This window comes from Malaya genurostris, chromosome 3 (assembly GCF_030247185.1).
Source record: "Malaya genurostris strain Urasoe2022 chromosome 3, Malgen_1.1, whole genome shotgun sequence".
Taxonomy (NCBI): domain Eukaryota; kingdom Metazoa; phylum Arthropoda; class Insecta; order Diptera; family Culicidae; genus Malaya; species Malaya genurostris.
In genome coordinates this window covers 279375790-279402401 of record NC_080572.1, presented here as the reverse complement: position 1 = coordinate 279402401, position 26612 = coordinate 279375790, and the positions used below count along the sequence as shown (strand labels likewise).

Here is a 26612-nt window from a genome sequence, read left to right as displayed (position 1 = left end):
TAAGGCGTCTGGAGCCGGTTGAAGTAGTCAAATGTCATTTCGGATACATTCAAACAATAAATTTTTTCGTTTGTTTCGTACAGACTGGCAAGAAATTCCTAGTTTAATGATAATATATGACAATATATTAAGCTATAGTGATGTTTCGGAAACTCGATTGGATATTCCTGAAAAGATATAAAATATAAGATGACGCATGTCTGTCATGTCAAATTTGGATATTGGGTACCCAGTTCCAGTCCCAGTTCGGTTGGTGCAGATCCAAAAAGTTAAACTTGTAGGTTGTGAGAGTTTCTGAATCTGTCACCAGTCACGTTGAACGTCCCCATAGGGACGAGTTCCCGGCCGATGGCTCGCGGCACCTTGTACAGCTACGTACATTCTCGATTTCTTAAGAATAATCTTTCGTTTTTATTAATTTGGCACTGATGGCACACAATTTAAAATAATATAACTGTTTCAAAACTTTCTCAAATGGTTTGTTTATTTATTATTGGGCTCCTTGGTAACAAGTTCGTAGCAACTTAAACAGTGTTGCCCAAGAAAATTATTTTCATCATTACCAAGGGGTCGCTATATTTTTGGTAACTGGCGGTAAATTGCTCACGAACATTTTGTATTCAGATTTTCCTTCGGAGTGCCTGGTCGTGTCGTCGATTCTACGCTTGTTGTTTTGTTTCAAATAATAATTGAACTACAACCGACGGTGAGCCGAAATTATCGACCGGTCCTTTTTGAATGGCACATGAGAAATCATAGACCATTTCATCTTGAGTTTATCTTTGGTTCTATCACATGTAGTAATTGAGCGATATTAACGCTCTCTACGATATTTTCAGTTGAAGAATCATTTCGGTGCAATTACACTTTGGGCGGAATGACCCATTCGGAAAATTGGCATAGTTACGTTTGAGAGAAAACAATGTGAGTTCTGTTTCGAAATATTTGAGTGTTCGTAAAATAATCATCAAAATTTGCAAACTAAAAGCGTTTATTGAATAGTTCCACAGTGTTTGTTCCTTTATACTTCGTCACCTATTAAAAAAACTCGTGAAATTGAAGATTTTAGCATTCCTCACTCTGTAACTCTGGGATCGGAGGTTGAACTCGGACTATATGATAAGAGCAAGGTAAAAATCGATGTTCCATCAAAAATATGCGACTGTTTAACTAAATTGACAAACACTTTCAATGCAGAAACAGAAGATACCAGAGGCGCATCTGGAACTATTTCCATCTCCGGTTTTAACCTAATCGAAGTCATTCGCCAGACCTAAAACTTGATACACTAAGAATCATCAGTAAGATGTTTCATTAGATCTGTGGGCCCCTCCCGAAACGAAATCCTGGGTTGTTGTTGTATTCCGTGGAATGGTAGTCCGAAGCATCTGTTTTTTCCCAGAAGTATGCAGCAAGGGCGAGGATACTGCAAAGTCAAGCGAAAGCGAAAAAGGAACGTTACTTGTAATTACCAGAACTCGATATTCCGAAGTAAAAAGTGTACCGCTTAAATGACCTACTATGAAATTGTGAACCGCTCTCGAAGAATCCATCAGGTGATAGAGATACAGAAAACTGATTGAAGATTTCTACCGCTGAAATAGATGGTCGCAAAGGCTTTCTTTCATAGAGATACCTAAATAATTTCTTCTTTACTTTAAAACTGCATAAATTTCTATTCGCGAGACAATATTTACAATTGAGTACCACAATCACGTAATTGGCTACTATTTGCATTACTTCCAGTGCGAAGTGCGCTTCTATCATCATTGCTTATGTTTTGTAAGTTCTTAAAATCAATAATCTGTTCAACAATGATATATATAATCCAGTAGAATAATAAACTTCTGTGTGCTCTGTTATTTTGTTTTGGCTACCGCTAATGCAGCTACTAGTTTACCACTAAGTTGAGTGACTCCGTTTTTTACTACAGTAGACTACGAGTCAGCTTGCGCTATCCTGTCATTTTGTATTCTGTGAAGTGTGTGTAGTTAATAAGAACCCCCATTCTCTACGACTGCAAAAGCCTAATTGTTATCGGTGTGCAGCGACATTTTGCTGTCATATCTCTGCCGAGTAGTGAGTATCGAACGATGAGTATCATAATTAATATACTTAATAGTTTTATCTTTCCGGCCCCATTTCCTAAATACTAATAATTTCCCCCTCAAAGAAGGGCAATAAGCGCATAAAATACCAACGCGGCTTAGCAGTAAGGAATGTGGAAATCTTCAACTTACGTTTGATTGCTCTCCGACCGTCGAGCCCGATGGAGACTCTTCGTCCGACTCATCAATTTCCTCGTCGAAGCTTTCATTTGCGTAGTCACACTCACCGGTGACTTCCGGTTCCAACTGACCCCGACTGGTATCGGTGGCAGCAATCGGCGGCAGCTCTGCCGTCTTCCAGACATGTTGTCTTCGCTGGCGTTGGCAACGGTCACTTTTACTCGGAGAACAGTACGGACTTGCTTCGACCCTAACGGAAGCAACTTTACCTCCGCTCTCGGTACTGGCTCTTCCATCCATCCCGGTTCCATCACCGTCATCATCGTCATCATCATCATCATCCAACACCACCAACAGGATATCATTTTCGGTATCACAACTGTCTAAAGCTTCTGAAATGAGACGGGTTTGAAATGAAAGAAAAAAAAAAGAAAAACCAAAGAAGCAAAAAAAAACATAAATGCGATAAAAAATAAAACGGACAGAAATAAAAGAAAGAAGCAATCAGTATTAGGAAAAAAGCGTTTAAGTTCAGATTGAGATAAATTAATTTGTACAAATTTACATGCGAAATCTAAAAGCTAGCAACAATAACAAAAGGCACATACAAGATGAAAGAGGCAGATTGGTAGCAATTAAGGGTAATCAGGAAAAACCTTCTGTTCTATTGGATGTTTCTTCTGTTTCGTTTGTTTTTTCATTAGATGTTTGAAATTTGTCCTGTATTAGAGGTTGTAGTAATTCCATAACATTTTATCGCTACCGCTCTTGGGTCTAGAGTAGTTTTGGCTGGGTGTGACTATGGTGCTACCGACGATATTGTTAATGTTAGCATATGTTTTTATTTTTTGTTTATAGCAGAGGAATATTAATACAATGTAAGGTTGACTGATTGCGAGTCTGTCTGTTGCTTCTATCGGAACTAGTTTTAATGCTGTGGTGTGAGATAAAGAGATTGGCTAGTGCTGCCTTGCAAAACGTTCGTAATGTGTTATTTGATTTTAATACTGTTATTCGTATGTGTTACGTATTTTTCTATTGTGGGCTTTCTGATTGTGAACATTTCATCTCCGCTCTCTCTCTCTCTCTCTCTATTCAAGTGCTGCAATTTATTATGCCATTACCCTCTGTATTGTAGAGTATTTCAGAGTACCTTTAATACATTTTATACTTCTAAAAAATTCTACTTTTATCGGCTGAATTTAGTTTCTCAAGTGTTAAATTCACATATTGACCATTCGTCTAGGATATCCGGGATCGCATTTAGAGCTGCATCACAAATTTACCTCCTCTTTAGTAATTCAAAATGTCAAAACGAAATCCTGTAAAATAAGCCTGAAACTGACAACCCAGATTGATAAACTTTTGTTTCTGGAATAACAATTATCGTCACCATGGTTCCGTGTTTTGTTTTATTCAGTTGAAAAATCAATAATGAGGTGATTTGCGCTCTCCAGAAAATGATGAATGCATCCGAATAGGAACAGAAACTAAAGCAGTTGAATCAACAACGTTTCATATTCACGATAAGACAACAAGTACTCCAGAAGTGTCGTGAACGAGAACAAATGTATACACTGAGATCTCCTTTAACACGGGGGATACGTACCGCGTAAAAGAAAAAAGCGTAACTTCGGAGATCCGCATAAAACACTGCAAAAGTGGAGACTTTGGGACTTTTTGAGATTCTCGATATAGAAAAAAAATTTTATGCCAAATAGTTCATGCATGAAATCTTGAGATAAGGTGTAACCTGAAAAAATAAAAAAAAACGACTTTGAGACTTAGGGTGAAACCAGAGTGGGCACGACACGCGACCCGATGCGTAACGCGAAAGTTTTCCAATGAGGGATAGTAGCAAGATTCAAAGTGATAGTCGTAACAAAACAATATTATTTATTTATGTTCAGACTTATTGAAAAGAAAATTTTGATCAAGATCAAACGAACTCATCTAGTCTGGATCCACCTTTACCTTATGATAAAAAAAGAACTATAATTTTCATTTTTAAAATTCCCGCGCTTGTCCAATCGGTAAACTTTTATTCTCTCAACGTTGGCAACACTTTTATACACATTCTGTCAAATTTTGACGCATATCGTACGATTATTTTTTGTTTGGCGTCTATACAAAGAAGTTGAAAAATTTTCATGTGGCTATTTTTATAATGAATGAAAATTTAGAACAACGGCTCGCCTTCGAAGCACCATTCGGTCGATTGTTGTGCGGTTTCGACGTCATATTCATAGATCCACACCTCATCACCAGTTATGATGCATTCGATGAATGTGGGGTCACTATCTGCGTTGGAAATCATCTCTTTGGCCACATCAACACGACGCTGTTTTTGAATGAAATTCAGCTTTTTTGGCACCAGCCGAGAAGCGACGCGTTTCAAACCCAAAACATCAGTTAAAATGTGTTCGTCTGATCCATAAGAGATGCCCAACAACACAGCAATCTCTCTAATCGGTACAGAACGATTTTGCAACACGATTTGCTTCGCCGATTTAATGTTTTCTTCAGTAACAGATGTTGTTGGGCGGCCAGGGATCTCATCATGATCCAAGCTTGTACGACCACCTTTGAAGCGTTTATACCACTCATATGCCTGTGTTTTTCCTAGACACGATTCACCAAAGGCCTTTTCTAACATTTTCAACGTTTCGGAACACTTAAATCCATTTGCAACACAAAATTTGATGCACCCACGTTGTTCTAAATTTTCATCCATTATAAAAATCGCCACACGAAAATTTTTCAACTTCTTTGTATCGACGCCAAACAAAAATTAATCGTACGATATGCGTCTAAATTTGAAAGAATGTGTATAAAAGTGTTGCCAACGTTGAGAGAATAAAAGATTACCGATTGGACAAGCGCGGGAATTTCAAAATGAAAATTCCGGTTCTTTTTTGATCATAAGGTATTTCAGCCATCATGCTGTAGTTGCAATTGCTGCAGTTCTATCCGAAATTGTAGCTTTTTTTGCAGAATTCAAATCTTTCTCACAAATTTTTTTTTTCTCCAGTAGTTCTAACTTTCGAAGCATTATATCCAGAAGTACTGTCGATTGATTATTCTTTTCGGAATTCTCTTACATTTTCTTGCTAAGAGGCGGATTAGAATAGTACACTGTATGTCTTGGCTAGTCCTTCGAATGTTTCAATCTGACTAAATGCCATTCAATGGACCCTTCTTCGACGGAATCAATCATGTCGTTTTCGTTTTAATGTACAGAAGGCTTTATATTCCTCGAAGATTTTCGGGGATTTATTTGATGGCGTAAAACTGCCTGTTGAAATAAAGCCAGCTCGAGGAGATTACAGCACCACCTGAAACCATTTTTCCATTCTCTCTTAGCATAACAAAAAAGCAGAATTAACAAAAAATGTATAGACTTTTTTCATCGAGATAACTCGACATATTCTCAAAACTCTTTTAATGCACTTTCATTGACCGTACTTGCTAGTAATTTCTAAGGTTTTCGAAACCTCTTTCCAGCACTTGTTCACAAGAACCCAATCCCGATAGTTGTGAGATTGTGGATCCGAAGCGCATTCCGTTAAAAAACTGCTCCGATTAGAGCTTCGATATTAATAAAATTATTTTCTACCGCCATAACGAAACAAAATTAGGATACCTTTGTTCGCTAGTTAATCACATGAAAAACTAAGCACCTGCTACTTCGTTGTTTGCCGAACCGAAAATCGCTTGTCACTACGAAACGCTTCGTGTTTACTCTAAAAAAACATGTTAAATTTTGCTGGAAATGAATGAAATCGAGATCCTTTAATGTTTTCATCGCATCGCTTTGCTTTCGCGTGTCGCGTCCACTCTAGCTTCACCCTGAGAGAATTTGAGACCACGTAGCTTCGGAAATCCGCATAGAAAAAAACCGCAAAACTGAAGAGTAATTTTTTTGATGCCAGATCTCGACGTTTCATGCATTTCTAAGACAAAACAAGAAAACCGGATAACTGAAAATTTGCGTAAAAACCGCGTAACTTCGGAAATCCCCGTAAAAACAAACCGCTTAAAAAAGACCTCAGTGACCTGACAGTGACTCATAAATAGACCTCATCCAAACGTACATCTATGCTTAATTAACGGATTAGATGAGAAGTTGTCAGTAAGAGATTCTACCTCTCACCCAGTAGGCTAAGATAAAATCAGGGATGCCACTTTTGCGGATATTCAACAAATGTGGCATGTCGCACTGCCCATACTTGCATATCAGTCCCATATTGAAAATCGACAAGTTGAGATAAAGATGAATACATATTCGGAAATAATTCACTTTTTTTTCGCTACTGTGATGATTGATTCGTGATACTATTGAATCCCGTACATGGATTACATTATAAACTTTTCATCTGGAATGAAATATTAGGGGAGAGTGTTCGGTTACCGGCACCCTTTTATTTTAAACTCACAACTTCTGGCTTAGTGCACATTATGCGGACATCTATACATCAATGGAAAGTTAAAGTCCCTAGCTAACAACTGATTAAGAAACTAAGTTGATTCATTAGCTTGAAAAAAATATTATCAATTTAGTAAAGCGATAAATGTTGGCCATTTCAAAAAGGTGTTACCGGCACCCCAAGAAATTTCGCTGAAAATGGAAAAATATAAGTAAAGACGGCAATTATTCAAAGAAAAAACAAAATTTATTCTTTTTGGAAGCGCTACATAATAAATCTTGCAATAAAACTTCAAACTCCACGAAAGCCTACTGAAAACCTCTATAAGAGCATGTTCCTGCCAAGTGGACCATTCTTCATAAGGTTTATAAATCAAATTGAAGAATCAGCATAAACCTGCTTTAAAACTCCAAATTCAAGAAAATTTTGAAACCAGCTTCACGATCAACATTAAATTTATTTGGATGGAATGAATTCCGCTATGAATAAACTGACGTTTTGATAATATTTTTCTTGACTATGTGTATGTCATGTATACTTTGAATGCAATCCGTAAGAATATATTAGACTTTTTTTACGAGTTTTAAGCTTTTTCCGAACGTAAAAACTTCATGCGCTTTTATTTTTATCGTGAATGTAAGGATAAAAATAAGAATTATAACTAATCGCCTTGAAATAAATGCGGTTTTTGCGAAAGTCTTCATGATTTATGAAAATTATTTGTTGTGCTTCATCGTCATTTTTGTATAAAACTATTTCGTGGCGTTAAAACTTGTGCATACATGCTGAAAACGAATCATGAAAGTCCATCATATTCCCTCGTTTTTGCATTTCGAAATTTATTTGATGTCAATAAATGCTACGGTATAGAACATCATAATGGCGGCCATGAAATTTCCTTTAATGCAAATTACACTTAACCTAAGGAGCAATAAATCAAATAGCCTACAACTAATGTGTCATAAATGTACTTTAAAACAGTCAAATTTTCTCTGAGTGAAATTGTCATCCAATGAACACGCACACACACAAAACTAGATTTATGAAAGAATTTAACGGACAATAATGTTTTAAAGAAAATGTTTGAAAGCAATATTAAGAGTTTTTGCATGGTTTTATTCTAGTACAAATTGTTTTATTTTTAGTTCTGTTGTTAGTGTAGGTAAAGGGTTTTATAGAAGCTTTGAAAACTATGATATTACTGGTTAAAAGAGACACTTATTATAGTTGTCATAAAACAGGTAGTGATTGAAAAATCAATTACAAAACTCCTATAAATTATAATCAAAACCATAAGGCATTCGAATTGTTACTTGGGTTAGCCGATGATTTGGATAATGGCACCTTTGGTGTTGATTTGGCCGGTCTTCTACGTTTTTTCTTAGCCGGAGCATCTGCTGACCATATGAGCAACTAGATGTTTGGCCAAAACTTTGTCTCGACAGCAGCCTGCATATCACTGACAATTTTTCACGATTTGTCAAAAAAAATGGAGTGCCGGTAACCGAAATCGGTAGACATTTTGAATATAATAAAATAAATCTTTGGTTGCGAAAATTTTGATAGCATCCGGTATGAAATCACAAAATAGATCGATTTCGCCTCATAAATATTCAATCCACTACGAATGATGCTCTTCAATTTATGATACTATAAAAAAAGATAGAAAAAACTTTTGTGTTGATTTTCACGCAATTAAAATTTGTTTTAAGCGCAGCAAAAAGTACAAGCGACTGTTTGCTTAGGTATTCGGCACAAAAAGAACGTGCTGCTATTACACACACACATGATATTTGTCGGGATGACGCTATCTGCTTTCTGTCAAAAGTAACGGTGGGGTGCCGGCAACCGAACACTTTCCTCTACATTTTTGGTCATTCGTTTATATAAAATCTGTTACACAACAAGATAGAACCCATGTGCGAGTAAACTGAGGTCTTTTTACGCGGTTTTTTATGCGGTTTCTTTTTACGCGACTTTTTTTACGCGGATATCCGAACTTACGCGGTTTTTTTAAGCGAATTTTTGAAGTTATCCAGTTTTCTTGTTTTGTTTTAGAACTGCATGAAACGTCGAGATCTGATGATATTCCGAAGTTTTTTAAGTCAACTCTCTGACACTTTCTTTGTGATCAACCCTGAACTTTTCATGCATTTTGAAAATATTTGGCATCAAAAAAAATTCTTCAGTTTTGCGGTTTTTTACGCGTATTCAAAAAATCTCTATTTTTTTCTTCCTTTGCAATTTTTTTCTTTCTTTGCAAAAAAAAATTATTTCATTTAGTACTTCCAAATCGTCAAAATACAGCGAAATCGGTTATATGAAATTCGTTGATTTTCCATGAAAAGCGTGAAATTTCATATCATCGCATTATTTTTCCAGATGAACTCATTTTTTAGAGCTATATTTGATAACACTCGGAATATCCTCCGAATTTTCCAACCATTTTCACCCTGCAGATAGATAAAAGTTTTTCAAAGACCAGTATGTTTTTGGTTTTGGAAAATTTTTCAAATTCTCCATCGAAAATTTCCTAAAACCACACGCGTGCATGGTACTTGGACGATGGCCTCTCTCGCAAATGTGCAAAATGACTCTCGATGTGGCTGGGTGGCCACGAAAGTTTTGATATTTTCGGTTACAAGTTTGACTATATCACATAAAATCCAATAAAGCTACCGCTTGTTTGGCAGCTTTTTTGAGTCGATTTTATTTCTGTCTCATATTTCGTTACGTTACTAGGGAACTGGAGCAGGAAACTTACTCGAAATCGATTTACCTTCACAAAATAACATTCACTTCATTTTTATCGCGACAACATATCTGTTTTTATGCACTAATCGCATCTAAATTAAATTATCTAGACATTGTCAGGATAGATTTTTGATCCATGATTTTGAAGGCGAGATATTCAATGAACAAGTTGAAAGACGGCGTTTTCAGCTATGTATTTCTTCCTTCAGAAAAAAGACTTTCCCGACCGCTAATGTCAATGAATCATTCTGAAATTTTCACAGAATAATCTAAACTAATTTTCTAAAAGATTGTCAGTTGGGTTTTTTGATATTCGTCACCATATCTGAGAAAATCAGATTTGAAGCGTGAAAATAGCCCTCTGAATCACCCTAAAACACACTGGCTTCTGTCCTTAAGCAGTTTTTTTACATGGATTGATTCTTTTTTTTCGCTTAATTATTCAAATCATTTCTTTTCCGGTTTCAGGTGCAACTCGGCACTGGACAAATTGTTCAGTTACGCGGATTTTTGCGCGATTTTTTTTCACGCGGCACGTATTCCCTGCGTACAAAGAAACCTCAGTATACTTTTGTTAACGAACAAAAGGATTCTCGCATACCGGTCCCATCTTAGCATGCTATGCTTCTCTCGCACCTGGCAAAATTTCATGTTTGATTTTCCGTTCGTGTGAAACTTTTAATCGTTCGATATAATCAAGTTTGTGATATAATGTCAGGTCTTGATGCAATTAAATTGTATGGTGGAGACTCGTCTAGGGAAGACAGTTCAAACAGTGACTTTGTATGTTTCAATATCACCAACACCCGAGAGAAATATTCTGAAATCTCTCGTTCAGCACAGTACCTTCGAGATAATTCCAATTTAAAATATTCGCAAACGCCTACATCTGATTTTGGTCGAAGTTTTGCCAAAAGAGCTGGATCTTTTCCTAAAGTTGTTGCTTCGGAGGATGATTATAGTTATAGTTTATCTCACATAACCTAAATTTTTGCATGCACTGCTAGCGCTAAATATTGGTAAAGTACAAATTAATGCAATCTGTTTATTTTTAGTTACTAAAACGTGATTTTCATTGCGTGGGACAGATATGCGAGTACTTTCCATATGGGGGAGGCTGAGTTTAAATTTTTTTCAAATTTTACTGAACTAACTCCAAATTATTTTTGCAATTTCTGAAAGTAACGTAAAAATAGACGTTATCCGTCGGGCTAACTCAAAAGTGTCCAGAACCCATATGGGACTGATATGCGAGTATGGGCAGAGCGATCAAAAACTTATCACTCTTCCAGGGAAAATTTATATTATTAATGTTCCAAGAATCCAGCTCCCGTGAAATGTTCAACTCAAAAACCCCACATTTATTACCTAGTGATTCTTTTTTTTTCGTTTTCGTTAAATTACTCGTATCATTTCTTTTCCGGTTTCAGGTGCAACTCGGCACTGGACAAATTGTTCAGAATTTGTGGTCGCGAGAGATCATTCATGGCGTACCCGGGGAATGGTAACCCGGACCCGCTAGCGTCGTGGACGTCGTGCAAACTGACCACGTCGTAGATCGAACTTAACGTGGCGAACGTTCCGTCGAAAATGTTGTTCTCAGATTTGGACGACGTCAGCGAACTGCACGGACTGGTCGAGGAGGAGGAAGCTGCATAGGAAAACGTGTCCAGTAGGAGGTTGGGTGATTCATCGCGAAAGATAATTTTCTGCGGTAGAGGTGACGACGTGGACAGCAGGGGGATCCCTATTTCGTTTTCTGTCACCGGGAAAGTGTTGGTCGTCGTAGCTGCCGGCGAGTGGGAAGAGAAGGTAGTGGACGTGTTTAAGGTGCTGCTACTACTATTGTTGTACGGATAATCTTCTTCTAAATTAAAGCTGCTAATTGTGTTACCGCTGCTGCTACTGTCCAGTACCGAGTAGGTACAGTTGACCGGTGGGGCAGCGAGACAATCCACATCGCAGAACGAGTGTCGTGAGACTACCGTCGTTGATAGATTGTGATAGGACGGCCGAAGTGGTAGCGAATGTGCTATCTGTGAGCTGCTATTACCGTATTCTAATACCTTCACTCTGCTACTACTAATACTAACTGAACTAGTGGGAGCACTATGAACTGCAGTGCTACTATTGAGTGGGTCGGTACTTTTCGCTGAAGCTGTACAAGATGAAACATTACGGGAGTTAGTTGCATTTGTTGTTAGTAGGGAAGTACCAGATCTAGTGTTGTTACTGGGAAAAGGAGCACCTGCACAAGTAGAGGACGGCGATGAGGACACAAACAATGAGTTACCAACACTGCCCCGGTATTGCAGAAAATCGGGGTGTTTATTACCTGCTGGGTGCGTGGAAGATTGATTGTCTACCAGACTAACGCAGGTTCCATCCGCTTCCTTCAGTGATAAACTGGTAAGACCCGTTGATAGTATGTCCCTGCAGGAATTGTCACCTGAAAAGAAGATGTTTATGAAGTAGTAACCATTCACCAATATCAGATCCCAACATACTACTTCTTTCCGGGGGCATCTCATCGTCGTGTGACAGTGGACAGATGTCGTCATCCAACATCTCGTCCGGATCAATGAATGAATCATCCATGTGCGCATGTTCATCGTCATCCTCTCCATCGACATCGTCCACCAAGGAAAGGCTGTGTGGCGACGTCGAGAGTCCTGTTTGACTGGAGCAAATGTTCGGATCTACGTAGTATTTTTCCGGGTTGGTTTCGTATGGTTCGCAGGGAACAATCTTAGCAAAATTGAACTGCGTTGGATTGATTTCCTGGGTTATCCATTCAGTTTCCTGCAGATCTTTTATGGTGATTCGAGTTTTAGGATTTTTGTCCAACAACGAAAGCAGTACGTACTCCAACTCATCGCTGATTTCGTGCGGTATGATCAATTCGGACTGCAGAATCTCCTCGACATCTACGAATGGGTTCTCGAAGAACATCAACACATACAACGTGACGCCGAGAGCCCACATTTCCAGCTCCGGTCCGGAGTATCGATTGCCGGCAAGTACCTCCGGACTGCAGTACTCCGTCGTACCGTAGAAGGTGGAAAACAGTTGTCCCTCCTGCACGAAGGTGGCCGAACCAAAATCAATCAATTTGATGTGAAAATTATGATCGATGATCACATTCTCGTCCTTGATATCCCGATGGAGAATGTTCAACGAGTGAAGGAATGCGACCGCATTGGCTATCTGTCGAAAAATGAAGCAGGCCAATTTTTCCGTAATTATCGGCCTTCGATCGATGAACTCGAACAGATCCATCCCGGAACCATGGATTTCCATTACCACCTGGAAGAACTTATCGTTCTCGAACCAATCAAACATGTTAACTATATTCGGATGCTTCACGTGCATCAGCAGGTACACTTCCATCGGAATCTCCCGTTTTTCCTCGGTGGTGATCATAAACTGAGGGACTAGTTTATCCTTGAGTATGAATTTTGATATTACAAGTAATCTGAAAAAAAAGAGCGGAGGCAAAAATTTAAATAGTTCATACTAGAAAAAGTAGCAATCACTTTAAAATCGATTTTTTTCTCTGAGTTTATTTTTATTGCTGATATCTATTTGTATTATGAGCAATTCCATGCGGAATCGGCTGGCTGTTGGCACGACCCCCTTAAATTTGTATAAAACTTAGTATGTGTGTTCGGTATGGCAAATAAAGTATTTTTAACTGGTTTAGAGATTTTCTCACTCGAAATCTATAGCTTCTACGAAAGTTGCCGGTAATTGTATTCAAGAAGTTGTAGGTAATCAATTGAATTTTCTAAAAAAATATACACTGAAAAAAAAAGTTGGAGAAATGATCAATAAACAAGTTTCCCGAAGAAAAATTGATAGAAATGAATATGTCTGAGCAATAAAATTGTATTCTTCAAGCTACGCTCAATGAAAAAACCGATAGTGTGCTACCGTCTAAATGCAGTCATTTTCGAAATATAAGAAAAACAAAATAGAGAAAATTGATATTTCATGAGTATACGCCTTTTTTTATAAATTAGTCGGGGCTCTCCATTGTCAATTTGGAATTATTATTGAAATCCTCATAAAATTTTGAATAAATTTTTATTTGACATCAAGACGATGCGAGCAGTTGTTTTCGAGATAATTTGAAAACAAAATCGAAAAACAAATCAAAATTGTTTTCCTCTGATGTAAAAGGTTTACTATGTTATTATTATTGACAAAGGATCTGTTCCAAAAATTGTGGCCGTCAATTGGGTTCTGATATAAAACGTGAGGTACTGCAGTTCTTCAACGACGATGATATAAGTAGAACTGTCCCAGGAAAACGAGATTACGTTTCTCTCAGATCTAGTAGTGAGCGTAAACCAGTTCAGAAACGGCTTTGGCTTTCAAGTCTTAGAGAAACTTTTCAACGATTCCAAGAGATCAGTTAAGACCAAACCATTCTAAACTTTTCAATAACTCAGGTTGTCATAATGCATGTGTTTGTACAATTCATGAAAAAAGTCTTAGTGCTAGTTGGGACGTTAAACAGAGCAAGCACGATGATCTTCCGGCGAGACAGGGGGTTGGCGTAGGCCTACATCTATTACGAATAATACAGGAGAGAATACGACCCGGAACAATCGACATAGACCCATGCGACGAAATAAGGACTACGATTAGAAACTTGGAACATGGAACTGCAAGTCGCTAGGTTTCGCAGGCTGCGACAGGATAATATACGACGAACTAAATCCTCGCAGCTTCGACGTCGTACCGCTGCAGGAGCTTTGTTGGATTAGACAGAAGGTGTGGAAAAGCGGACATCGAGCGGCTACCTTCTACCAAAGCTGTGGCACAACGAACGAGCTGGGAACTGGCTTTATAGTGCTGGGCAAGATGCGTCAGCGAGTGATTGGGTGGCAGCCGATCAACGCTAGGATGTGTAAGTTGAGAATAAAAGGCCGTTTTTCCAATTACAGCATCATTAACGTGCACTGCCCACATGAAGGGAGACCCGATGACGAGAAAGAAGCGTTCTACGTGCAGCTGGAACAAGCCTATGACGGCTGCCCACGCAGAGACGTAAAAATTGTCATCGGTGACATGAATGCCCAGGTAGGAAGGGAAGCAATGTACCGACCGGTAATCGGGCCGAACAGCCTGCATGCCGCATCGAATAACAACGGCCAACGGTGTGTCAAGTTTGCGGCCTCCCGAGGAATGGTAGTCAGAAGCACCTTCTTTCAGCGCAAGGATATCCACAAAGCTACCTGGAGATCACCTGACCAACAGACCGAAAACCAAATCTACCACGTTTTGATCGACGGAAAATTTTTCTCGGACATCAACAATGTTCGCACCTACCGCAGTGCGAATATAGATTCGGACCACTACTTGGTTGCTGTATGCATGCGCTCAAAACTTTCGACGGTGGCTACCAAACGTCGAAACAGAACGTCGCGGTTTAACATCGCGCGGCTCCGGGATGCTGGAGTAGCCCAAGATTACGCAGTGGCACTACCAACGGAAGAGCAGCATGGAGCAGTTACTCTTGAAGATGGCTGGAGAGACATCCGTTCTGCCATAGGTAGCACTGCATCAGCAATGCTAGGTACGGCGGCTCCGAACGTAAGGAACGACTGGTTCGACGACGAATGTGAACAGTTATTGGCCGAGAAGATTACAGCTTGGGCGAGCAAGCTGCAACACCGGACGAGAGCAAACGAGGAGCGATACAGACAGGCGCGGAACAGACTAAACTCGGTATCCTGTAGAAAAAAGCGCCAACAGGAAGACCGATATCGCGAAGCTCTTGGTAGTAAGCAAGTTCGAACGAATAGAATTATAAATGGAGTAAAGTATTAAAAATGAAAACTGAAGGAGGAAACAATTAATTTATGTGTATTCTGTGATTGATATTTTAGCTATCTGGTTTGTCTTTCATCTATTATCTTGAACCAATTCGAATGTTTACATGAACCTCATTTGAAGGAAGCTCTTTCTTTATTTCTTTCAATAGTGTGGAAAGAAATATTTTGTTACTTCAGAGATCAACTGACGGTGGTTAAACTGAGCCTCGATTGAAGAGAAACGAGTGATGAACTGAATGCTGCCCGTTCGGGCCGTCAGCAAACATTGTGTATGCCAGAGAGTGGAGTTTACTGCATTACAGAGATCGTCAATGTGTTCCACATTCAGTTTCAATTGAATTGAATGCACTGGCAAGGACACCAACAGGGATCTTCTCACGAACGATTGTGAGGTGATCGAGAGGTGGCTGCAGTATTTCGACGAGCACCTCAATGGCGTTGTGGCGGAATACGAAAATGGCGACGCGGTAACGAACTTGGGAACGCGTGCGGAGGACGATAGACTGCCGGTCCCAGACCTCCAAGACGTCGATGAGGTGGTAAGCCGGTTGAAAAATAATAAGGCCGCTTGCGTTGACCAACTATTTTCTGGCTATTTTACACCATTTCCTCCATTTCATGATATCTTATTGTAAATCGTCCCTAAATCTCGGTAAAACTTATTGGAAGTTTACTAAATCTAGCTTATCTTATGTAAAACAAGAAGTCTGTAGAATCGAATGGAAGAACCTACACTGGCCGCACGAAACGTTTTTGACTGAGATAAATGAAAGGAAACGTGTTTTCAGGTTAACAGTATAAAGAGTAATGAAATTTATTGTATCGGAGGTTATACATGTGTATGTATTATTTTAGAGGAAATACAAGTTAGTTTTACTATCAAATGTTACCATACTGTGTGGTTGTCATTCTGCGAATAAGTGTTGCCAGTTACATTGTAATTTACGCACCAACAATTTTGATGCCTATTTTACCCAATTTCCTCCATTTTATGGTGTTTTATTGTATATCGGTCTTAAATCATGGTAAAACTTATTGTGAGTTTACTAAATCTAGCTTATCTTACAGAAAAAATTCTGTAGAACCGAATGGTAGAACCTACACTGGCCGCAAAACGTTCCGGTGACTATTTTACCCCATTTCTCCATTTCATGATATCTTATTGTAAATCGTCCTTAAATCTCGAAAAAATAGGCATCAAAACGTTTCGTGCGGCCAGTGTAGATTCTCCAATTCGTCTCTACAGGTTTTTTACACACTTCCAATAAGTTTTACCGAGATTTAAGGACGATTTACATTAAGATATCATGAAATAGAGGAATTGGGCTAAAATAGTCTCCAGAACGTTTCGTGCGGCCAGTGTATGTTCTTCCATTCGATTCTCCAGACTTTTTTACATAATATAAGATAATTTTCGTATGCTTTCAACGTGGTTCGCTTAAGACTTAAGGGTGATTTAGATGAAAATTTCAATTATTGGAGGAATTGGGGTAAAATAACCACCAAAACGTTTCGTGCGGCCAGTATAAGTTCTGGCATTCGACTCTACAGATTTTTTTTTACATAAAATAAGCTAGATTTAGTAAACTTCCAATAAGTTTTACCAAAATACCGTAAAATGGAAGAAATGGGGTAAAATAGTCATCAAAACGTTTTTTGCGGCCAGTGTAGGTTTTTCTATTCGATTCTCCGGACTTTTTTACATAAGATAAGCTAGATTTAGCAAACTTTCAAGAAGTTTTACCAAGATTTAAGGATGATTTACAGTAAGGATCTTATGAAATGGAGGAATTTTCACTCCCATATAGAAAACAAAGATGTGCTCTACATAAAAAACGAAAAGGTTTCATGTGGGTAGAAAACTTTAGACTTCACTTACCGATCCGAATTCCGGTAGCTCAACTTCACGTAACCGTAAGCTCCTTTCCCGATGTGCTTCACCAACGTGTAATATTTGCTAAAATCACCGTGCGTTAGGTCCTCATCACACTGCGACATCCGGGAGGCAGAATTAGGCCGATCCGTGTGCTGTGCAGTCGCCGTATTTTTGATTGCCTGCCCGAGCGAATTATCAATCGTACTAGTGATGCTGTTGAAGGTCAACGTTAGATTCTGATGTTTATCCTCATCTTCCAGATTGTTGTACGACGAATCCGGGTCTCGACTGATCCAAATACAGTAGACCTTTCTGCCGCATGGAAGCAAGTGATTAGAGATAGTGTACAGTATGTCTATAACGTTGCTGTCGTAGTGGATTGCTTCCCCACGATATTTCCCATCGGAATAGATCGATTTTCGTTGGCCTCCTCCGGTTGAGATAACACCCGCCACCGAATGCCGTTTGTGCTGGTCGGGTGTCGAGGTGACCATACTCTTCGAAAGCTCGTACGGTTTCACGTACCTTGGTGTGGTGGCCGGAGCGCTCAGCGATGCCATGTAATCTCGCCCGGTCGAAGATTTGAGCAAACCCGCGTTGATGTCATCTGTCGTGTAGAGATTCTCTTTCGAACCGCTACTTTTGCGCGAAATGTTCTTATCGCTACTGCTCAGCAGATTCAAACTTTTGCAGGTGTCGTTGACGGGAGTGAGAAGCTCACAATCTACACAACTGGAACAATCCTCCAGGCCCGGTGCCTTCATCAGGTTTTCTTTTATGCTGGGCACCGTCGGAACTCCAGCTGTTGTGGACTGGACAGCCGTTTTCAAGGAATTGCAACTCATTGAGTTTGCATAATTTCGATCATTTTCGTTGTCACTCTCCAGATAGAGCAGATTTTCCGGGACGGAACTGACCACGATCGCACTAAGTAAGCCACTGGATTCGTTTGTTTCGTTTGCACGTTTTGGTTTCGGATTGTCTCTTGGATCATTCTCGCTAGAAAGTGAAACCGAATTGGCATCCGCATTGTTGCAGCTACTAGTGGAGGTCGTTGTAAAATCCAAGCATACCTAGAAACAGGACAATCCAGTTCGTGAGACACTCTAACACCACCAACAACAACAACAACATCTCAACTTACCTTCCGTGATTCCATCACAGGACTACCAGCGTCCTGCGAAGCACATTTCATACTGTTGATAGCATTATTAATAAACTCATCTTTGTTCTCGAAATCCACATGATCCGTTTCCGTTTCCGATTCATCATTATCTAACGAGGAAAGTGTCGCATTCCGGCTGCGATTCATGAATCCCAAATAGTCGCACTCCTGTCCGAAGTTCGGCAAAATTTTAGTGATATGTTCCCCTATAATTTTGTTCTGTGGATAACCGAACATCAGCATCGAAAAATGATGGTTGCACGATTCGATGGTAGAATTTTCGTCTATCACGATCAACCCGGACAGATTGGTGAACACCCAGATGGTGATCACGAACAAATGGTTAGGATTCGATAGCCCGCTATCGGTGGTATCCGTGCCCGAGTCGTGATGGGAGATCATTAGACAGAGCGGAAAGGCAACACCTTCCGCTGTTTTACCGGTGGCCTTCTGCTTCCGAATATGCTTGGCAATCATGCTGTTGTCGGCATCCGGTAACTGAATCGCCGGAATCAACAGACTAACATCCATACCGCTAAACTTCTCCAGCGAGTCCAGCTGAAACAGTAGAAGAGCTTCGTAATCACCGGAAATCACGTACCCGCTTTTATCAACCAAAAGCTGAGCGATTCGTCTTTCCACCGGTTCGGCTACTGCCAGGCAGCGAGTTTCATTATCGATTTGACGTACCCAAAGCGAAACTGCCACATGATCTCCCGATTTCGTGCATAGTTCCACAACTTTCCCACTGAGGATGATAACAGTTCCGTCCTCGCTGTTCAATTGTCCTTCCGCTAGAGCAGAAACGTGCATTTTGTTCTTGTTAGGCAGTAAATTTGCAAATTGCATTTCGCATAGTTCCTTCGAGTTGTAACCAAGCAAATCGCAGGCATTTCTGTTAACAATCAAAATCTGGGACGTTTTGGCATCGATCGTAAAAACTGCCTTGTTCGGGTTGATACCGCTTTTCGGCAGACGACCAATCGATTCCGATGTAGAGGCTACATAGGAGTGGTTGTACGGAGAGCTGACACCCTGTGATACGCATCCCTTCGGACGGAACGCTGTAAAGCGTAGTCCGTTGGCACCGTCCACTCGAACACGATCCATCGACGTTGGTTCTAGTGAACGCTGGTGTTTTTCTTCGATGGTGACTGCCGGAGATAATCGATGAGTTCGAATTGGGGTGTTCAGTAAAAAGTGAGCATTTTTGTGCCGCTGCCGAGTGTTCGATAGACGAGGAAAGCTTTGGTTCACTTCGAACGAGTTTCGGAAAAAGCTGCGCCAATCGGAGTCAGTGCCGGAGTTTGTTAGTTGCAGAGTTCTGAAAACAATCAGTCAAAGTGAAATCAAAATATACTATTCTTACAGGTCACCGACGTTAGCTTACCTGAGTTTATTCAGCGGTGTAAACACACTACTCGGTTTAAGTCCACCACCACAGGTCAGTCCGTATGTCGGAGGCGTTTCACAATCCACTGGTCGACGACGTCGAAAAGGAACTCGTTTTTTACTCGTGGTACAAACCGCTCGTACACAATGGCCACTTCTGCTGAACAAATTTTGGTTCTCTCTGCTTCTAGGTGATTCCGGACGATTGTTCAAAATCGATGGATCCTTCTTTGAGCTAGATGTGAGCGGACATTGCTTCCAGCTGACAGTCGATTTTGTTGGTGTTTTGAATCGAATACTGTTGTTGGATGCGTTTGTGCTGTTAATATTTACACGAAGAATGTTAAGTTACCGGTTTTAGACGATAAACAGTGAACGATCAAGTTGGGAAACGACTGTTGATTACGTATATCCATTTCGCTTAATGTAACACATGAAAAATTCAGGGAAACCCGTCTACTCTGCAGGGAATGAATGATGTAAAAATAGGGACACAAAGATCTGCCACTGAAGTGGTTTTTGACAAGCAGATTCGAAAATCGATACCTGCTAGAAGTTAATATGCATTGCGCATGTACCCCACTTTTGGCGCGGGCCAAATATTTGAATGATGAAGCAAAACAGTTACTGTTTGTTTTTAGGACACGAGTTGTTGTTGCATTTAAACATATATTATCTTACCTTTCCATTGTTGAACGATATTCGATGAATTTTTTTTCAAAAACTCGCGCTTGTTTGTAAGTACTAGATTTGATTTACACATATATAAAAGAGTAAAATAGGCTCGGGTTAAATCTCGATAAAACTCCCTTCTACAAACTGATAACAATTTAACGAATTCGATTACAATGCTTATTCACAAAAAAATCGTTAACCGGTAATTCGTTATAAAAACGTTTTCTTCTTCTTCTTCTTAATGCTCTGTTTTTGAATTATCAAATCAGATTTTGATGTGCTGTTATCATTATCAGCTCTGCGACCGTAATAACTAGTACTGTCATTTAACGTATCTCCCACACATTAATGTTCGGTCGGGGTGACACTCTGTCGACGCTCACGACCCCATTTCCCTCTTAGAAAAAAACGTTCAACGTCCTTCATTGGTCCAATACGTTGGAACATTGGTCCAATGAGAGTCCAATCAATCGTTCAACGGGAGGCCAACACGGGACCTTCGTTTGCCGATTTTGAAACAGACCGTTGAACCGAATTTTTTTCGTTCAAACAAACCCGGCAGACAGAGGTCCATTGTTGAGCCATTTTTAACATGAGGAGTTGGAGCCCCATTGGACTAGTTTTACTGCAGAATTTCTGAAGTTTTTTCCACTTATTTGTTTAAACTAACAATACAAACCTGCACAATACTTCTACTTCACATAGAATAACAACAAATTTTCATTCTATGTAAAGGTAACACTTAATTTTCACACTATTTTTGCAAGAGAAAAAACAACAACAAACCGTTCCAGCAAATTGAACGAATATTTCGTGCAATATGTCGTTCAACAATCGCTCAAACATTAACAAAATTGAACGGCCTGCTGAGAGGGCGTGTTTTGCTCGATTCGTGCACTTTTCGTGCAGTCGGGCAATCAAAACAGGTGCAGGTGTTTCATTAGCGGACCTTACACGATCATCAAAAGTGTCATTACTAAAAAATAATATCATTTTAATGAAAGTGTATGGTGCAGTAATGACGAGTTTTCTATGCAAATTTGAAATATGATTACTTAGTTATTTAAAAATGACAAAAAAATTCTCGTGTAAGGGCCGCTATTGATTGCACCGCACGAAAAAAATGCACTTTCGAGGCAATCAGCTGGCAACTATTTTGCACCCGTTTTCTTTTCCGAGCAGCATGCGTGCACACCAAACTTTACAAAACCGCCCGCATAGCGTTTTAGCTACCTGGGCAGCCATGGCCACCAGACGGCTACCAAAATTGATTCAGTGACGGTTGTCAAATCCAATTTGAAAAAACAAACTCGCCTGTATCTAAATTAGCCGAGCGTTTTCACCTTCACTGAAAATGTCACAGATTTCAATGTGGAAAAATCCTGGTGGATACGGTTGTATCGCTTGAGTTGTATATCTAGCAGCGGTGAGGCAGTCGGTCACCAGAATGTCTGCCAGCCATATTTTTCCAGCTGGCAGCGTTTAGTCAGCCATCTGGCAGCCATGCGTATGCGGGCGTTTCATTGATCGGCTGTCAGGGCAAAACACTGGCACCGAGCTAGTGGAATCAATGAAAAACGCCATTAGCATTCGGGAGTTGCTCGGTACCTACTGAGAGAGCAGTAAGATTTTGTTCAGCGTTGAGCGTTTGTTGAACGGCGTACTGAAAAAAATACTCGTTCAGTTTGTTGGAACGGTTTATTGATGTTTTATTTTAGCAAATAGTGTTAAAATTGGGTGTTTTCTGCATATAAAAAGAAGATGTATTGTTCACGCAGAGAAAAATATTGTAAAAGTAACTAAATTTTTGTTTTTCGCAACGATTTATTTTATTGAAATAGTGACAACAGAAAATTTGGTTTAATATAGCAAATATTGTTGCTTAAAACTACAAAACTAGATGTTTGATTTGTCTCAGTGAATTTGTTTATTTCAATAAATATTTTGTTAATAACAACAAATATTTAGATATTTAGATTATTCTTTCTACTTACGTTTTCAGTTTCTTAAAAACCCTATTTTGTTGTTAAGAGTAAAGTGATTTCTTTCAAAACAATTTGGAGGGTTATTTTTGATACATTTGAAGACGAACACGAGAAAATGTCCTAAGTGCAAATGAGAGTTTCTCTTTTTTTTACTTTCTCTTTTGATTATTACGGCTCAATCAGCAAACCTTCCATCTAACACTTCACATAGGATGATAGCAAAACTATCAACTTTTGATAGTAACTTTAGAATTGCTTAGAAATTACTATAGTTTACCGTAATAATTGAAAGAGAAACTGTCATTTGCACTTGGGACCTTTTCTAATGTTCATCGAGATTTGTTGTCGATTTATTTTATTTTAGCAATTCTAATTACTTACATTAATGAAATTACAATTATTTCCAAACCATAATCATGGCGCGATGCCATCGCAGATAGGTTAAAATAGAGATATCCTGTACCATTTTTTGTAAAGAAAACGTGTTATGTAATATTATAAGGTACCTAATATTATTGATTATCAATACTTACGCTTAGATCGTTGAAATGCTCCACGAAAAAGAAATGAGCAGATGAAATTTCACTTTTTGAAACACGTACAAACTATTTTGTTTATTCACAGTTGCAAAGTTTCTCTGATTTGTAAGAAATGTAACTGACACGGTTAATTTCAACAATAAACGGTGTTGTATCATTATACAAATTAGATCATAGATGAAATGAATTAAATTTTTTATTAACATAAAGATAAATTAGAATTGAATCAACAAAGATTTTTCCAATAAAATCAACTCAACTTTTGTTGATAAGCAAAAAATTGGTAGTTTATGTCAACAATAAAATCAGCTGGAACAGAAATTTTTTCGTTGAGTTAGACCAAAATGTTGATTCACATCAAACAGAGATCATTGTTGATGTTGGAGGGGGAAATTGGTTTGGAACAATCATATTCTAGATAGATATTAACAAAAATCAAATTTAAAATTTTACTAACTGTTTTGTTCTTTCAAACAAGCTCCATTTTCCGGCGTGTTACTCTACCCGAAATAGAACCAAAGATAAACTCAAGATAAAGTAGTCTGATTTCTTATGTACCATTTAAATAGGACCCCTCGTTGAGGTCGATTCACTGTCATTTGGTCGCTAGATGCGTCGTAACGGCATATTCAGTAGTGTTATAGTTATAGATGCATAATTTATTTCATTTACAAAATTTAAATCTGAATTTTATAACAAGATAAACTGGCAGCTCCAGTAGTGTTTTACTCGTGTCTCAAATAACTATAAATAAATAAAACTAGAACGGCTTGCTGGGGATACGTTTGTTCCAGTTTCTGTTCCATTATAGATCTTCCATATAGAATTTCTAGCTGCTGAATTTGCTCTTACTATGACAATGATTGTTTATGTTTGAAACAATATCAAATTACAGTATGAACGATATTGAGTAGAGGAGAGTGTTCGGTTACCGGCACCCTTTTCTTTTAAGCTTATAACTTTTGACTAAATGCACATTATGCGGACATATATACATTCATGGAAGGCTAAAGCACAGACTAACAGACAGGACACTCAAATTAGATTCTTCAATCATTTTAACGGTCATTTCGAATATTCCTTTATTTGGGACAGTACTCACATGTGTCATGATGGCGCCACGTTACCCTATCAAAAACATCCTGTCTGTCATCTATACTGTGTTTATTTTTTCATTTACCAACAGAGTTGTCATGCATGCAGAATTACCTGTAATGTATTGATTTGTATACGTCCATGCGAATTTCATGCAGGATACAAATTTAATACATATTGCCAAAACTATATACAGAATTATGCCTACTTCTCATCCTCCAACGCAATACAAAATCGAACCCGTTTTGTTACAATATTTACTTGCTTCTGGTCTGCCGCCACTTCATTTCGGGTGAAAACTACCAACACAATAAAAAATAGTCTAGATGAACAACGTTGAGTCAAATAAATGGTTACCTTCCAACATCGCGGAAAAGTTAAATATAAACGTGATCCAAAAACTTATTGTGACGATTCATTTTCAAAAATTTTGATGAAATCAGGCATCCCTGCAATCAGCTGATCGGTGTTGACAAACGAGGGGAAACCAACTAGTAAAAAGACTTTTGCGTAACACAAGGGGTGTACCGATAGTAAATAGTTCGCGCAGTACAATATAGGTGGAACTAGTGCATCACGAAAAATTATTTTTATAAGAATTTACTCATACTGTCATGTCTGTTAGTCTGTGGCTAAAGTCCCTATGTAACAACTGAATAAGAAACTAAGTTGATTCAATCGATTGAAAGAACTTTATTATCAATTTAGTAAAGTGATAAATGTTTGCCATTTGAAAAAGGTGTTCGATTACCGGTACCCCAAGAAATTGCGCTTAAAAAAGGAAAAATGAAACTGCAATTTAAAAAAAACGGAATTTATTCTTTTCGGAGGCGTTTTGGATAGAAGTCTTCATTGTCTGATGGTGACTTTGCCTTGGCTCTCTTGGTCAACGATTTGGATGGTGGCGCCTTTGGTGTTGATTAGGCCGGTCTTCCACTGGCTTCGCGGATTGAAAACGTTGCTGCAGTCGAATTTATTGGCTTCTTTTCCACTAAGCAACGTTTAATTGCATTAATCAGTGCATTAAGGTTCATTTTCCTTGACCTGGACGATTTGTTTGAAGTCGCCATGGCTAATAGAACCAGAGAACCAAAGTTTTTTCTTATATGACGGATGTTGTATATCATTATTGTATTTGTTTCAGAATCGGCAAACGAAGGTTCCGAATAGACCTCCCGTTGGACATTCATCGGACCAACGGTCCAACGTATTGGACCAACGGAGCATTTTCGCTGGACGTTTTTATTTACGTGAATATATCTTACTTCACTATGGGGTACCTTTTCAAAACATACTTTGTACAGAAATAAGTAGAATTTTATCGCTAATATCTTTTGTTGTACCTTACGTAGCATCATAATTTTTCCTCATACCATCGGAAATGTGATCAACAATTTATAATAAATTTCTCGGTAGTCTGAGATAACCACAAATAACTCAAAATTAAAGCCTGTGTTTGTCCTTTTCTGTCATTATTTTGAGCGCCTATAACAAAGTTAATTTTGAAACATTCAATTTAAACATATAGAAATTCATGCGAGTAAAAAAAGCAGCTCTGCGCATCCATACATTTGAGATGATATGTTAAATGTGATACCCAAAGTGCTTATAACAAGGGTTCATTAGAATGACAGCTTTATTCTAAACGAGCAAAATACCTGTTAAATACAATGGAAAGCTAACGATACTACCTACATTTTGGATTGCATGGTTCGACTTTTTGCCAACATTATGAATGAGATGTCGTCACTCTGGTTAAAGGCTCTCTAATGATACCGTGCGATGGCGTTGCTGAATTGAAGACTAATTACGTTCTAAGCTGATAGAATCTGACAAAAAGTAGTCCATTAATACACAGAAAGAAATTATGAATTTTACAGGTGACATAATCCTACAAACGATACAATTCATAACTACTTAACTTCTCAAATGACGCAATATTCCATTCGTACAGAAATTTACTGGCTCCGAGTGTAATTTGTACTCTTCTAGCAAGTGAGACTGTATGAATTTATATGCACGATTTACCAGCCAAGCAGATATGTGCTTCTGTGGCTCAGTTGACTAACAGGTGTGCTTTGTGATCTAATGTTTTTCGGATCAAGTCCACGTTGTTGCTGTCGATCTTTTGATTTTTATTTCATTCGTTTTAAAACCATGTAATTTTAAAATCACACAATTTTACATGTTCTTGAATATAAATTTGTGTGAAATATGACGCTCCATTTATGTGCATCTGATAAGATGTAAAGTCACAAGAATTTTTCTAACTGTGTACACACTTAGAAAAATTTACATCTTGATAGATGCACATAAAAGGAGCGTCGCGATTTACCCACATCCACAATTCAAAGCATGTGAAGATAAGTCATATCATTGACTTCACAGTAATTTAGCTGAAGATTACATCGATACAAACGCCAAATTTATTTTTACAAACTAGTAGATGTAATATTGCGCCATTACCGAAAAAATTTCGGCATGCTTGAATTTACGTCAAGCGTGATTTTCATTTTTTATAAGAGTGTAGGTAATTTTTATTTTCGTTACTTTTATTGTTCAGATTCATTCGTGCTGTCAGGAAATTTTAAAAGTGTGAACTTCGAGAAATTTGAGTTTCAATCGTACATATT

The 26612-nt window shown here is 38.6% G+C and overlaps 1 protein-coding gene across 3 annotated transcripts; it reads right to left on the bottom strand.

Moving 5' to 3' along the window:
- Window positions 1-1562: 1562 nt before the first annotated feature.
- On the bottom strand, window positions 1563-20613 carry LOC131434534 (uncharacterized). 3 transcript variants are annotated; one of them, XM_058601292.1, is made up of 7 exons: window positions 20367-20608; window positions 19684-20004; window positions 18273-19617; window positions 17132-18201; window positions 11917-12884; window positions 11745-11858; window positions 1563-2620 (listed from the first exon to the last, which is right to left on the bottom strand). In XM_058601292.1, exons 1-7 carry the CDS (start codon window positions 20372-20374, stop codon window positions 2232-2234), a joined length of 4215 nt encoding a protein of 1404 aa, XP_058457275.1. In that variant the 5' UTR covers window positions 20375-20608; the 3' UTR covers window positions 1563-2231. The 3 variants fall into 3 exon arrangements, with proteins under 3 accessions (XP_058457275.1, XP_058457274.1, XP_058457273.1); XM_058601291.1 differs by having other exon boundaries at window positions 2478-11657; window positions 20367-20613; XM_058601290.1 differs by having other exon boundaries at window positions 2478-11858; window positions 20367-20612.
- Window positions 20614-26612: the final 5999 nt, after the last annotated feature.

Excerpts from the sequence above, each read along its gene's own strand:
- LOC131434534 (XM_058601290.1), bottom strand. Across the intron at positions 19,618-19,683 it reads ACACCGCTGAATAAACTCAG|AACTCTGCAACTAACAAACT; the intron begins GTAAGCTAACGT and ends GATTGTTTTCAG. Across the intron at positions 18,202-18,272 it reads CTGTGATGGAATCACGGAAG|GTATGCTTGGATTTTACAAC; the intron begins GTAAGTTGAGAT and ends TCCTGTTTCTAG.